Raw genomic sequence first — 16,346 nt, 5'->3', positions numbered from 1 at the left:
CCGATTTTCATGAAATTCAACACGCATCGGCTTTGGTGCACTATTTACCTAAAATCGGACGAAAATATATATGGAAGCTATATCTAAATCTTAAACGATTTTCACGAAACTTGGCACACATCATTCTGGACCTAATTCAGTACTCTATGCCGAATTTCGAGCAAATCGAATGATATATAGGGACTTTGGTGCACCATTTACTTTAAATCGGACGAAACTATATAAGGGAGCTATATCTAAATCTGAACCGATTTTCTCGAAACTTAGCACACATCATTCTGGATCTAATTCAGTACTTTATGCCAAATTTCGTGCAAATCGAATCATATATAGGGACTTTGGTGCCCCATTTACCTTAAATCGGACGAACCTATATATGGGAGCTATATCTAAATCTGAACCGATTTTCTCGAAACGTGGCACACATCGTTCTGGACCTAATTCAGTACTCTGTGCCAAACTTCATGCAAATCGAAAGATATAGAGGGACTTTGGAGCCTCATTTACCTTAAATCGGACGAACCTATATATGGGAGCTATATCTAAATCTGAACCGATTTTCTCGAAACTTGGCAGACATCATTCTAGACCTAAATGATTAGGCTGTACCAATTTTCGTGCAAATCGAAAGATATATAGGGACTTTGGGGCACCATTTGCATGAAATCGGACGAAACTATATATGGGAGCTATATCTAAATCTGGACCAATTTTCTCGAAACTTGGCAGACATCACTCTAGGCTGAATTCAGTACGTTATGCCAAATTTCGTGCAAATCAAAAGATATATAGGGACTTTGGGGCACCATTTACATGAAATCGGACGAAACTATATATGGGAGCTATATGTAAATCTGGACCGATTTTACATCGACAGACAGACGGACGGACGGACGGACATGCATAAATCGACTCAGAAAGTGATTCTATGCATATTCTCAAAAGGAACCATGTGTCTATCTCGTTTCCTTTTGCCTGTTACAAACATATGCACAAAGACATAATACCCTGTACCACAGAGTGGTGAAGGGTATAACAAGGGTATACGTATTCTGATATTGTATAGTACTACTATAGTATTACTAGTACTAAACAAAAAAACGTTATTATACCCTTCACCACACTGTGGTACAGGGTATTATGTCTTTGTGCATATGTTTGTAACAGGCAAAAGGAAACGAGATAGACACATGGTTCCTTTTGAGAACCGTATTGAAATTGGGAAAAATCAGCCCAGATTTAAATATAGCTCCCATATATATTTTCGTCCGATTTAAGGTAAATGGTGTACCAATGTCCCTATATAACTTTCGATTTGCACGAAATTTGGCACAGCGTACTGAAGTAGGTCTAGAATGGGGATGTGTTAAATTTCTTGAAAATCGGTCCAGATTTAGATATAGCTCCCATATATATTTTTGTCCGATTTCATGTAAATTGTGCCTATATATCTTTCGTTTTGCACGAAATTCGTCATAGCATAATGAATTGGGTCTAGAATGATGTGTGTTAGGTTTCGTGAAAATCGGTCCAGATTTAGATATCGCTCCCATATATATTTTCGTCCCATGTAAATGGTGTACCGAAGTCTCTATATATATTTCGGTTTGCACGAAATTTGGCATAGCGTACTGAATTATGACTAGAATGATTTGTGTTAAGTTTACTGAAAATCGGTCCAGATTTAGATATAGCTCTCATATATATTTTTGTCCGATTTTATGTAAATAGTGTACCAAAATCCCTATATACCTTTCGATTTGCACGAAATTTGGTAAAGTGTACTGAATTAGGTCTAAAATGATGTGTGTTGAGTTTCCTGAAAATCGGTCCATATTTACATATAGCTCCCATATATATTTTCGGCCGATTTTATGTAAATGGTGTACCAAAGTCTCTATACACCTTTACATTTGCACAAAATTTGAAATTGCACTACGTACTGAAGTTACTATAACATAACGTGTGGCAAGTTTAGTTGAAATTGGTTTAGATTTAGATATTATAACTTAACCTGATCCATTTTCATGTAAATGGCCCTTCAAAAATTCAACGTCTGTTAGGATTCATCTGTTGAATATACATAACGTGGTGAAGGGTATCATATAGTTGGCCCCGTCCGACTTTACTACTTTCCTTAGTGGTTTCATTTGTTTTTATCTTTTTTAATAATCACTCTATATGTCACATTTATAGATCGAACGGGTTCCACAACCACTCGGACAACTAATTAGAAAGGCTGTTTTCATTGACAAATCAACCAAGACTTTTCAAAATTTGCATCTTGTGGCATACCAGGGTAAGAATAATGAGCCGTCCTCTTATCGGTCAATAGGGTGCAAAAATAGCAAAATATTGCTAAGACTCGGCATATTGATCCGCAGAAAATTACATTTCCATGGTAGTTGTATAGGGTATCCTATAATTGGTCCGTCCGACCATATTGTTCCGCTCACTGGTTTACCAATCTCGAAAGTGTTTCAATCTTGACGATTAGTCTTTGTATCGTTTTGGCCTATAGAAAATCAAGAACTCGAAATGATTTGGCTCATGCTTTGGATTCTGTTGGATCAGTGATGTTTATGGGCAAGCACTCAAACGGAACACTTTTTTGATTTGTATAGAATTTTAACATTATTGACCATCGCAATCCATATCTGTTAATCACAATCTGGTGCAATATTTATATGGGATCTTCTGAGTAGCGATTTCTTTCCGAAGAAGACAACCTTTCAGGAAATTCTGCAAAAATTTGTCTATTATCATATGTTGAATTATTCCGCCGCTGTAAGAGGTGATAACCTTCTTAACATTAAGGTTGTCTTTAACGACCTATTTGATGGTCAATTAATGGCGTTTGTTGTTGAGACTGCAGCTTTGTCGTCCCTTGCCATAGAACGTTCACGATGGGATTTCAACATAAATATACGTTTTCCTCTTCAGTACATTTTTTAAGGGAACCCCCCATTCTCGATTTTAAATGTTTACCCTCCATATTAGATATGGTAACTCATATTCGGTCCGACCTAACCGTGGTTGCATGTCCACATTGGATTTTCCTTTTTTATTATTTCGTAGAACCGAAACATGTACAGGGTACAGGGTATTATGTCTTTGTGCATATGTTTGTAACAGGCAAAAGGAAACGAGATAGACACATGGTTCCTTTTGAGAACCGTATTGAAATTGGGAAAAATCAGCCCAGATTTAAATATAGCTCCCATATATATTTTCGTCCGATTTAAGGTAAATGGTGTACCAATGTCCCTATATAACTTTCGATTTGCACGAAATTTGGCACAGCGTACTGAAGTAGGTCTAGAATGGGGTGTGTTAAATTTCTTGAAAATCGGTCCAGATTTAGATATAGCTCCCATATATATTTTTGTCCGATTTCATGTAAATTGTGCCTATATATCTTTCGTTTTGCACGAAATTCGTCATAGCATAATGAATTGGGTCTAGAATGATGTGTGTTAGGTTTCGTGAAAATCGGTCCAGATTTAGATATCGCTCCCATATATATTTTCGTCCCATGTAAATGGTGTACCGAAGTCTCTATATATATTTCGGTTTGCACGAAATTTGGCATAGCGTACTGAATTATGACTAGAATGATTTGTGTTAAGTTTACTGAAAATCGGTCCAGATTTAGATATAGCTCTCATATATATTTTTGTCCGATTTTATGTAAATAGTGTACCAAAATCCCTATATACCTTTCGATTTGCACGAAATTTGGTAAAGTGTACTGAATTAGGTCTAAAATGATGTGTGTTGAGTTTCCTGAAAATCGGTCCATATTTACATATAGCTCCCATATATATTTTCGGCCGATTTTATGTAAATGGTGTACCAAAGTCTCTATACACCTTTACATTTGCACAAAATTTGAAATTGCACTACGTACTGAAGTTACTATAACATAACGTGTGGCAAGTTTAGTTGAAATTGGTTTAGATTTAGATATTATAACTTAACCTGATCCATTTTCATGTAAATGGCCCTTCAAAAATTCAACGTCTGTTAGGATTCATCTGTTGAATATACATAACGTGGTGAAGGGTATCATATAGTTGGCCCCGTCCGACTTTACTACTTTCCTTAGTGGTTTCATTTGTTTTTATCTTTTTTAATAATCACTCTATATGTCACATTTATAGATCGAACGGGTTCCACAACCACTCGGACAACTAATTAGAAAGGCTGTTTTCATTGACAAATCAACCAAGACTTTTCAAAATTTGCATCTTGTGGCATACCAGGGTAAGAATAATGAGCCGTCCTCTTATCGGTCAATAGGGTGCAAAAATAGCAAAATATTGCTAAGACTCGGCATATTGATCCGCAGAAAATTACATTTCCATGGTAGTTGTATAGGGTATCCTATAATTGGTCCGTCCGACCATATTGTTCCGCTCACTGGTTTACCAATCTCGAAAGTGTTTCAATCTTGACGATTAGTCTTTGTATCGTTTTGGCCTATAGAAAATCAAGAACTCGAAATGATTTGGCTCATGCTTTGGATTCTGTTGGATCAGTGATGTTTATGGGCAAGCACTCAAACGGAACACTTTTTTGATTTGTATAGAATTTTAACATTATTGACCATCGCAATCCATATCTGTTAATCACAATCTGGTGCAATATTTATATGGGATCTTCTGAGTAGCGATTTCTTTCCGAAGAAGACAACCTTTCAGGAAATTCTGCAAAAATTTGTCTATTATCATATGTTGAATTATTCCGCCGCTGTAAGAGGTGATAACCTTCTTAACATTAAGGTTGTCTTTAACGACCTATTTGATGGTCAATTAATGGCGTTTGTTGTTGAGACTGCAGCTTTGTCGTCCCTTGCCATAGAACGTTCACGATGGGATTTCAACATAAATATACGTTTTCCTCTTCAGTACATTTTTTAAGGGAACCCCCCATTCTCGATTTTAAATGTTTACCCTCCATATTAGATATGGTAACTCATATTCGGTCCGACCTAACCGTGGTTGCATGTCCACATTGGATTTTCCTTTTTTATTATTTCGTAGAACCGAAACATGTACTTGTTATTACTTATTTAATATTTACAGGCAACCTGGTCACACACAAAAACAAAACTTTCCAGGTTGTTTGTATTCTCATGTTTTAGCCAACATGTAGTGGTTCAACCACATATGTGAAAATTATAGAGTTGGATGCTGCCATAAGGCACGTAAATTTCCCAATGTCCATTCGTCAGTCTGCCGTTCCAACCGACTGACTATTCAACCAAACGGATGTCTGGTTTATATGTCCCTTTGAATAAATATACATATATGTGAGTATGAGTGTTTTTGCACGAGATGCATGTTTCTAAGTAATCTTTGACACTGTTCAAAATGTACAAACGTAATTTGTTCTGTGTGTGTGTCATTTTGTTCCATTTTATAAAATGCTGTGTGTGTTTCTCTTTTTGCTTTTTTTAATTAAAAATGTTAGCCGAACGTGTCTATTTGATGTCGAGTAGAGTTTTCCACAAATTCTAAATGACAAACTAAACCCCCCTGTATATTTAAAAGAACATTTGTTGTTGAATATTTTCAACATCCCCTTGAGGTTTTTTTTTTTTCAAAAATACAGACTCAAATAAAAATTTTAATTTTTTTCCAAAACAACTTTAAGTAATGCCGTGTTTATTTGATGGAATATTTCATCATTGAAATTTGGCACAAGCTTCTTATTCGACCAGAGGACGAATAGTATTGAATAGGTTTGTCCGATTTGACGACAGTTCACCCTTGTCAAAATGTTTGAGCGATTGATACATCACTTTGTACAGAGTACTGATGTAAGTACAGTTTGACGTATGTAAAATCAGTTCAGATTTTGATATAGCCTCCATATATTTTTTCGTTGGATTTTATGTAAACCATGCACCAAACTCCCAAGGTATGTCCGATAGAGGTAGAATTGTCTACGGCGTACTGAATTTAGATTTTATTTATTTGAAGTCAATGGTGCAAGTTCCTCAGATTGCGAAAATTTTCACAACATACCAAATTGTGACTAGAATCACTCTATTCAGTTTAGTGGAGATGCTGATACAGCTCCCATGTATATTTCCGATGGCTTTCATCCAAATTGTGCACCAAATAATCAACGTGTCCAATTGAGGTGACATTTTGCACAGTGCAATGTGTTGCAGCATATCGCATAAAGGATGTTAAGTTTGCTTTAAATCGGTCCGAATTTCACAATTTTGTCCGATTCATATAAATGTTAAACAAACGACGCTAATATTGAAATGACATTTTACAGATTGGCATGTGTTCTTTCATACACATCACATATTTAACTTCACATGATTACAATAAAAATCTTAGTAGCATCTCTTGTATATACCCAAAGTGTGAAGACTAGATTTTTCTAACTAGTATATATATTTTCGACACATTGCCTCTAAATAGTGCACCAAGCAATCTAAGTTTAAATGATTTGTACCAAATTTTACTCAGCGTACCTATTTGATCCTAGAATGAGGAGTATTGAGGTTTGTTCAACTCGGTTCAAATTTAGATATAGCTCCTATATATTAGGTTAGGGAAAAATAAATCCATTATGAAAATTTTTGGTAAATAGTGCACCAAACATCCAATATTTGTCCGATCCAAACAAAATTTTGCACAGCGTTGTGACTTAATTCCAGTTTGATGTCCGTTTAGTTTTTTGTAACCGGTTCAGATTTAGATATAGCTTCCATATATAGTCTTGTCCGATTTTTGGTAAATGGTGCACCAAAATCCCAAGGATCGTTCGATTGATACGCAATTTTGCGCAGCATATTGAAATAGCTGCATATTGATGTATACGAAGTTTTGTGGAAATCGGTTGAGATTTATATATAGGTCCCATATATAGTTTCGTTCGATTTTATCTAAATGGAACACAAAACTCCTAATATTTGATCGATTCAATCTTAATTTTGCACAATTCAATTCCAGTTTGATTTCTGTAAAATTTTTCTGATCTACTATTTCTCCGATTTACACGAAATTTGGCAGGTATGCCAGGGTTGCTCAGTTAGGTCCGGATTTACACATAGCTCCAAATACATTACTTTGCTCGATTTCATACAAATGATACACAAAAGAATTCGACTGACATGCAATCCTTCACAATTTTCAGAATGGTATGTGTATGGGTTTTTAATTGGCCCGATTCCATTTCAATGGTCCTTTAAAGATTAAAGGTCGGTTCTTCCTGAAGGATATATATAAGCATGTCTTGTATGTATCCAAAGTGGTGAAGGGTATCATATAGTCGGCCCCGTCCGACTTTTGACCTTTTTTATTGTTTTAAAGTGGTGTAGACCGCGTCCGACTACAGGAAATTATATATATATATATATATATATATAATATTTTACGGCTAAAAGCACCCTAAAATATACCTACATAATGTAGCTACCCTCCCTACGGCGATACCAACAAAAATAAGTCTAACTTTATTACATAGGAACAAAGATTATGTATGCAAAAATTATGTCCTATATTCTATCTATCCTTCTTGCAAGGTATGCGACAACATGGTCATCGTTTAAACTGTAATTTCTTACACATCACATTCCTCTACTTTGAGATTTCAAAAACAGAATATCCTAAAAAATACCTTCCGCCTAACTTCTCCCAGTTCATCCCATATACCACCCATCAGTATCAAAAGCCAACATGACGGACATTCAGATAAATTATCGTTGACTTGGAGTTAATAACCAAAATGTTCAAATCATGTTAAACGAAATTTTCGGAAAGCAAATTGTGAACCTAGGGCTGAAATTCGATTATGGCCAATATGCTTTGAAAATTTCATTTGTCCGTTAGCCAGCCAGCCTTTCAACCATTTCAGTAAAGCATTGAAAAATGCTTCAACTTATTCGAAAATTGCCTAAAATTGTGTAAAATTAGGCTACTAAACGAAAATGATAGACAGCAAATGGATAATGTGACGTTGTGTGTGTGTGTGTGTTCGAGTATATCCAGCAAACATTTTACAATACAATAGCAGCAAAGATCCCCATGCATCTATAGTCTCCTTTATTTAACGAATGTTCACTCCATCTCCCACTCATCCATTCACTTCTATATACGAGTATGCTTTCGTTTGGTGCCTGTATAGAAAAGTGGCATTGCTGGCCACATTCATGTAATGTTTTTGTGAATACCTCAACAATGCTACCGAAATATTGTGGTTTTTGATGTTTAAATGTGGTTTTAGCCTGCTACTTTGGTTATTTCTGGCTCCGCATACACTCGAATAGACAACAATGGCATTGCTCAACGAAATGAAACAGTATTGCAGGGAACATTTACTTTAATACGATATATTTGTGAATGACATATATGTGAATAATTAGGCTTGTTGAAATTGGGAAACTAATCATAGTGAACATACCTTCACAGTTTCTGGGTTGTAATATTATCATTTATATTTATCTCAAATAATGTTATTCATATGTATCAGTATTGGTACGTAGATGAACGTTAATGCAGGAAATGCGGAAATTTGTACAATATGGATACGAAAAGTACTGAAAGATAATGCAGGAAACGATTGAAGCTGGGATCCTGAAATTTTATGTAAGGGTCAGTATTGGCTGGTACATAGATGTGTGATAAGGCTGGAATTTTCGGGAATTCCTACGGGTACGCAAAAAGCTAAAATAAACAAACATGATCAATGTCCATAAGAAACGGCTGAAGCTAGTATTTTGAAATTTTGTATGTGGGTAATCATAGGTTCGATACCATAAGTGCAAATACCATGTGTGCATGGTACCGAAACGTACTAAAAATGGTAGCACTGATATAGAGTGAACGTATGTGTCTAAAACTTTGAAATTTTGATTGTGATTTCTTAATGCAGCGCAGAGTAGAAGTACCAAATGACTGAAGCTCGTACTAAAAATGAGCTGAATGTACTAAAATGTAAACCTCGGATCTTGCAATTTTATATGCTGAATACTGTTTGTTCACGATTGTTGAGACGGATTTTCATATTTTCTATGCATATTGTACGAAATGTTTAAAATTCGTGCTATAAATGTACAAATAGTAGTACTAAACTGTGCACAAATTAAAAAAAATAGTTGGTATTGAGTAATATTGTAAAGGTACTAAAATTAGTGCTTTTACTAATCAATGAATCAATATTTTCTGAAATTTTAAAATTTGATGGAAAATCGCTATTATTATGTAGAAATATTTTAGAAAGTAGATTATGGAAATATTTCATATCTCGGCCCGAGATTATATTGTACTAAATTTAGTACAATTTATAGAAATTTGTACAAACAGTTAAATAATGTTCTGAATTAACATTGTATTCAATATTTACTTATTTTAGTACATTATTTAACTTTAGTACAAATATTGTACAAATAAAATTGCGAAAAATCGGTTCAGATTTAGATTTCGTCCGATTTAATGTAATGTCCTTATATATCTTTCGATTTGCACTAAATTTGGCATAGCGTACTGAATTAAGTCTAGAACAATGTGTTTCCTGAAAATCGGTTCAGATTTTCAGAATGACATATATACCGATTAATGTTAGTCGGTTCGCATATAGATAAATATCATATTTAAGTTCGTTCAATTTCATGTCCATGTTTCTTCGAAAAGGTGACGTCTGTGAGGTTACATATGTTGAATATACCCAAAAGGGTGAAGGGTGTCATATAGTCGGCTCAGCCCAACTTTTTTTTTCATGAATAGATATTTAAAAAATTATTTTTATACCCTTCACCACACTGTGGTGAAGTCTTTGTGCATATGTTTGTAACAGGCAAAAGGAAACGAGATAGACACATGGTTCCTTTTGAGAATATGTATAGAATCACTTTCTGAGTCGATTTATGCATGGCCGTCTGTCTGTCCATGTTAAATTGTAAACAAAGTACAGGTCGCATTTGTTATTCAAATTGGATGAAATTTGGTGATGCGTGCTAAGTTTCGTGAAAATCGGTTCAGATTTAGATATAGCTCCCATATATATTTTCGTCCGATTTAAGGTAAATCGTCCACCACAGTCCCTAAATATCTTTCGATTTGCACGAAATTTGGCACAGCGTACTGAATGAAGCCTAGAATTATGTGTACTGAGTTTCCTAAAAATCGGTTCAGATTTAGATATAGCTCCCATATATATTCTCATCCGAGTTAATATAAATGGTGCACCAAAGACCCTATATATGTTTCGATTTGCACGAAATTTGACATAGCGTACTGAAATAACTCTAAAATTATGTGTTTAAACTGTCGTGAAAATCGGTTCAGGTTTAGATATAGTTCCATGTATACTTTCGTCCGATTTAAGCCAAATGGTGCACCAGAGTCCCTATAATACTTTCGATTTGCACGACATAGTGCACAGTGTGCTGAATTAAGAGTAAAATGATGAGTGTTAAGTTTCGAGAAAATCGGTTCCGATTTAGCTATAGCTCCCATATATAATTTCGCACAATTTAATACAAAGGCGCACCAAAGACCTTATATATTCTTCTATTTTAACGAAATTTGGCAAACTGAAATTAGTCTACAATGATGTGTGCTATGTTTCGAGAATATTGGTTCAGGTTTAGGTATAACCCTATATATATTTCGTCCGATTTAATGTAAATGGTGCACAAAAGTACGAATATATTTTTCGATTAGCACGAAATTTGGCATAGCGTACTGAATTGAGTCCAAAATAATGTGGGCTAAGTTTGGTGAACATCCGTTCAGATATAGATATTACTCCCATATATATTTTCGTCCGATTTTACATAAATGGTGCACCAAACTCCTATTAACACGAAATTTTGCACTACGTATCAATTTGAGACTTGAATGACGTTATTGGGATTTGTTAAAATTGATGAAGATGCAGCCATATCTTCCATCTGTATTTCGAACCGGTGTCTGATTGAAATGAAATGTTTAACAGTGAGACGTACCGAATAGCGTGTATCAATTTTGCTATAAATCATTTTTCATAAATTTGTCCAATGGTAAACAAACGACTCTAAATCTGCCCGCATGAAATTAAATTTGTCATAGTTTGCAGAAAGACATGCGTATGTTCCTTCGAGGTAACATTGACATACAATTGTAAGGATACATATGTACAATATACCCAAGTGGTGAAGGGTATCATATAGTCGACCCAGTCCGACTTTACTACTTTCCTTACTGGTTTATATATGTGTTATGTATAACTCAGATCGATTCTGATAAAGTACTATATCGAATTATTCAGATTCATGTGGAGTTACTAATATGGATACGTAGTAGTGGGCAAAAGTCAGCTTTTAGACTTTTTCGATTTTGGTAGACTTTTGTCAATCCTCTTCAAAATCGATTTTCGACTTTTACCGACAAATGCTTATTCATAGTTTCTAAACTCATTTTAAATGTCTGTACATATGTACTTATAAAAATGTATGTATTCTTCTCCGGCCATTGTTGTCGATCGTATAGGATATATTAAAATCTCAAGAAGTCATTTAAATATAAATTTATTTTCATTTGTAAACCCAGTTTGTGTGTGCCTGAGTTCTTTTAATAATCCACTATTGTGTCGCAAAATAATATTCCATTTCCATGCCACCTACATTTACCAGAACAGCAACAATAGTAACCACAAATCAAGTATTATTTTTCTGGCATGACTGACTTCCATTGGCTTGAAACGGAACTTTTTTTGCTTCAATGATTTATTGTGTATTTTTTGTGGGGATTGGCTGGCATCTTGGTGTTAGGGGTGTAGGAAGGGGTCACACAATTTCAATAAAATTCGTTATAGATTTTGTATTCTTTCATTTCGGATTTTGGGGAGGATGGCAACTTACAATAAATTTGTAGCTGTTACTAAAGTAAGTGGTCTCTTTTTTCGGTACATTGAAAAATGACAATTAGGAGAAGGTGGTTTTGTGTTTTTCGTTCAAACTTAAAATAAGTTTTATGGTTGTCAATGGAAATAAATATTTTTTTAGTAAGAATACAAATTAAAAGTTACTTTTCTGAGGAATTATGTTTTCGGAGAAAACGTTTTGGTACGCCCTTTAGAAACTTAAATAACAACTTCCGTATGTTAAGAAATGCGTATAAAAACCGACAAAAACTTTGTGGGAATAAAGGAACTGTCAATGTCCTGAGGGTTAACATATTTCAGGTTATATTGGTCTAAGTGGCAGTAGGAAGGTTTTTAATACAAAAGAAGCCAATAACAACTGATATTGAAAAATGTTAGAGGGAAATGTATGTGGAATAATTATTATCGTATGTTATTTGTGACGGAGGTAACAGAATGATGGTGCAGGGTCTAACGTGATGAAAGTTTTATTGAAATCTGTTTAGATTTAGATATAGCTCCCATATATATAGCTGTCCGATTTTAAGTTATTAATGCACCAAAGACCTAATATTAGGTCGATTGTCACAAAAGTTTGCACTACGTACTGAAGTTAGTGCGCAAGTTTTGTTGGAATCAGTTCAGATTTAGATATAGCTCCTATATTTCCTCCGATATTATGTAAATTATGCTCCAAGAACCCAAAATGGTCAATGTGCACAAAACGTGCTGAAATTAGTATAAACTAACTTGTGACAAGTTGCGTTGAAATCGGTTTAGATTTTAATTAAACGGTGCTCCAAACTCAGATTGACGCTAAATTTTGCACACCGTACAAATTTGAGTATAGCATGACGTAATTACTTTTTGTAGAAATGCAGACATAGCCCATATATTCGACCGATTTCATGTTTATTGGGTTTCAAATAATCAACGAGAGTCCGATTGATATTTGCTTTAAATCGTTCTATGTCGGTTTACGTTTAAATATAGATCAAATATTTTAGTTCATCTAATTTCATGTCAATGGTCTTTCCAAAATGAGACGTGTGTTAGAAAGCATCTGTCTAATGTACTTTACTACTTTCGTTAATGGTTAAGAATTACGATGCGGCAGTAATACGATATTCCGGTGTTATATGTGTATGGCCACAGCTTTATAAATATATGTTAAAAAAAATATAACACCAAACTATTTACTTTTCTTTAACTTAATATGAACAAAACAATTATTGATATTGTCCCTTATATTTATTTATTGTCCCTTATATTTACAGTGCAGTGGCATTCACGAACGCAGTAAATGTGTTGAACTATGGAGTGGTGTTGCTCAATATTGTCTCTTGGTGGGAAATTATAATAGTGCCACAGCTATATTGGAAACACTGGAATCACCGCCAATAGCACGTCTAAAAATAACGGTAAGTAGGGCATAATTTCTAATCAAATAACACGCTAAGACGTGGTACACCTAAATATACCCGACCATCACCACCACAAAATCCTTATCAAATCTGAAGATTTAACTGGCGAAACAATATGAAAATCGTCCAACTTAAATCAGACACGTACGACGTATTCTTTTTTTTCCGATTTTGCATATTTAGTTTGGCTTTTGTTGTTCCCGCAGTGAGCAAATAGTAACCGTAACAACACGCCACTATTTGGCCAAGTCAGACTGAATGCATTAATTATGCATACAACACTACCAACAACAAGAACAGCTAGCCGAATGGAATGTTTCATCGTTATAAATTGCTAGTAATTTTATGGCGAAACAACGTGAACGAAATTGGCGAATTGTAAAATGCCAAGGATGTAAATTGGATTGGTGGCTCTCTACAGCGAAGGATATAAATGAATGAATGCACTGCTGCTGGATTGGTTATATAAAACTGTTTTTGTTTTTTGATATAATTAGCAAATCGAACGAATAATGATCAGAGCACGTGATAAGGTAGTTATTTGTAATTAGAATCTCGATAAAATAGTGGGTGGGTGGCGTAGGGGATGATAGATACCAAGCAACGACTCTGATTGACTTGGAAAATTCAGCCTTCATGAAGAAACATCCGACAACGGCATGAGGTTGATTGACTTCGCGGCAGCAAAAATCATGGTAGTTAGCAGCACCAGATTAAAGCATCTCGATATACACAAGGCCACCTGGATCTCTCCTGATCAAGCAACGAGAAATCAAATTGATCATGTTGTGATATACGGAAGACATTCATCCAGTGTTTTTGACGTCCGATCGATCCGAGGAACGAATATCGATTCGGACCATTACCTTGTGGCAGCCAAGGTACGCACCCGTCTTAATGTAGCGGCAAAGGAGCGATCTAACACAAAACGGAAACTCGACGTGGAAAAGCTGCAAACACAACATGTAGCCGAGGCCTACTCCGCTCAACTTACCCACCTGCTTGAAGAAAGCACTTCTTGTCCCCATAATAGTATAGAAGCACAATGACAAAGAATAGCCCACTCCCTACAAACTGCAGCAAAAGCAACACTTGGGTACCAAAAATGCTACTGATGTGAAAAACGCAGCGTATAGGGCAACCCTGCAGACAGTAGCAACACGTACCGTGATGGAGAATTATCGGGAGAAAAGAGAACAAGAAAAACGTGAGTGTGAGCAAATCGAGATGTACAGGAGTCAGAATGACGTCCGTAAATTTTACCAACGAGTAAAACACCAAACTGAAGGCTTTGGTGCAGGCAAATTCTCTACTAAATGGAAGGGATTCTGTTATATTACTACCACGAAGATATTTACAGATATAAGGTAAATCGAATTAGTTCACTTCTGGGGAAATAAATTACGTGACGTAGATTTAAATTTCATCGGCATGCTTTTTTGTCATATATTTTAATTTGACAGATTAAAAACAATAATTTCTATCACACATATGTGTAGAGGTATTATGTCTGTTCAAATGCTAAGCCAGTTTGTATTCCTCCATGGATCCTTTCTAAAATTCCATTAGAAGATGATTCCTGTCACAAGTTTCAATAATTTCCTGTCCACCATTTATTGCCAGGATGAAAATAGTATGAATATTTTTCGTGATGAACTTTTAGTAGCGATTGTTACCTATATGTTGTCAGGGATCGTTTTAAGGACTACATTTTTTAAGACTACATTTTGAAGCGTCTGAATTTTTAAGAGATTTCAGTGCAACTATATTTTTGGGGATTAGAACAAGTAAGGAAAGTTCAAAAGTTGGATGGGGTAGACTATATGATACTCTTGACCACTTTGAACATATATAAGAGATGACCTTAAGATCCTTTTTTGTACAATAATAAAATAAATATAAACGTAACACATTTGGGGGACCACTGACATGAAATCGGACAAATTTAATGTGTGCTCTATAAAGACTTATGAAACTATTAAAATTAAATCTGAAATCTCCAAATTCCAAATTCTCTGTCAATTGAGTAGAATTAGAGTCTTTGGTGTACCATTTGTAAGGAAAGTAGTAAAGTCGTACTGGGCCGACTGTATGATACCCTTCACCACTTTGGGTATATTGTACATATGTATCCTTACAATTGCATGTCAATATACCCTCTATGCACTCATGTCTCAAGTCTTTCACCAACCTATGCTAAATTTAATTTCATTGGGCACGTTGTTTTGCCATAAAATTATTACCAATTTATAACGATGAAATGTCCCATTCGGCTTGTTGTTCTTGTTGTTGCTAGTTTTGTATGCATAATTAATGCATTCAGTCTGACTTGGCCAAATACATTCCAGAGATCATTAAGAGGTCATTGACACCAAGTATTTTTTAATGGTTTAGAGATCTGGACATATCCATGGGTGATATTTCAACTCCCACATTGAGGCAGAAACAGTAAATTTGCACCGGTTGGACCGCCACCCTTCGTTGTAACTGGAAACTTAGCATACGTGCAATGCAGGAGTTTTTGTTGCCTGTACAACATCTGCTGTACCCATATGCCATTCCGCCGTTACGGTATACGTTTATAAAACTTCTTGTGTGGCGAATGTTAACTTCCATTTTAAATGTTACATTATTGAGACCATTTCCCTTTGAGACATATTGCTATATCGCTCATTTGCTACAAAACCGACATAAATAAACAATCGATTTTGCAGAAAATGCGTTTTCAATAACAACACAGAAATTACATAGAACAGAGGAAATTCTATAGTTTCTCAATCAGAGTGTGTTGGAGATATTCATATGAATTTTTACCTAACATGAAGGCCCATATAGCGAATAATTGTGCATCATTAACTCAAAACTCTCGATTTTGATTTATGTCGGTCTTGCAGCTAATGAGCGATATCTCTTTCTATGAACCTTCTGCTTGCCACTTTTATTCATCTCTCTCTTCTATTTTTCACCTCATATTTAATTTTCTCTTAATACTTCACGGTATCATTTCCATCATATCTTTTCGTTAATCCTTTTGTCATGACCACACATTCGTCG

The 16,346-nt window shown here is 35.1% G+C and overlaps 1 protein-coding gene across 1 annotated transcript in view; it reads left to right on the top strand.

Annotated features, from left to right (window-relative positions):
- The window catches only part of LOC133326429 (ras-GEF domain-containing family member 1B-A-like), a gene marked incomplete at its 5' end in the record, with an annotated part of 28,338 nt that extends 15,034 nt beyond the window's left edge, over positions 1 to 13,304 (top strand). The window contains one exon of the mRNA XM_061535081.1: positions 13,146 to 13,304. Coding sequence (XP_061391065.1) covers positions 13,146 to 13,304 — 159 coding nt within the window. The remainder of the gene's footprint in view (positions 1 to 13,145) is intronic.
- Positions 13,305 to 16,346: the final 3,042 nt, after the last annotated feature.

The sequence above is a fragment of the Musca vetustissima genome, unplaced genomic scaffold, assembly GCF_032173495.1.
Source record: "Musca vetustissima isolate MV318-11 ecotype Yass unplaced genomic scaffold, APGP_CSIRO_Mvet_v1 utg434874, whole genome shotgun sequence".
Classification (NCBI taxonomy): domain Eukaryota; kingdom Metazoa; phylum Arthropoda; class Insecta; order Diptera; family Muscidae; genus Musca; species Musca vetustissima.
Note: the sequence above shows the minus strand (reverse complement) of the source record. Positions and strands in the feature narration are given on the sequence as shown.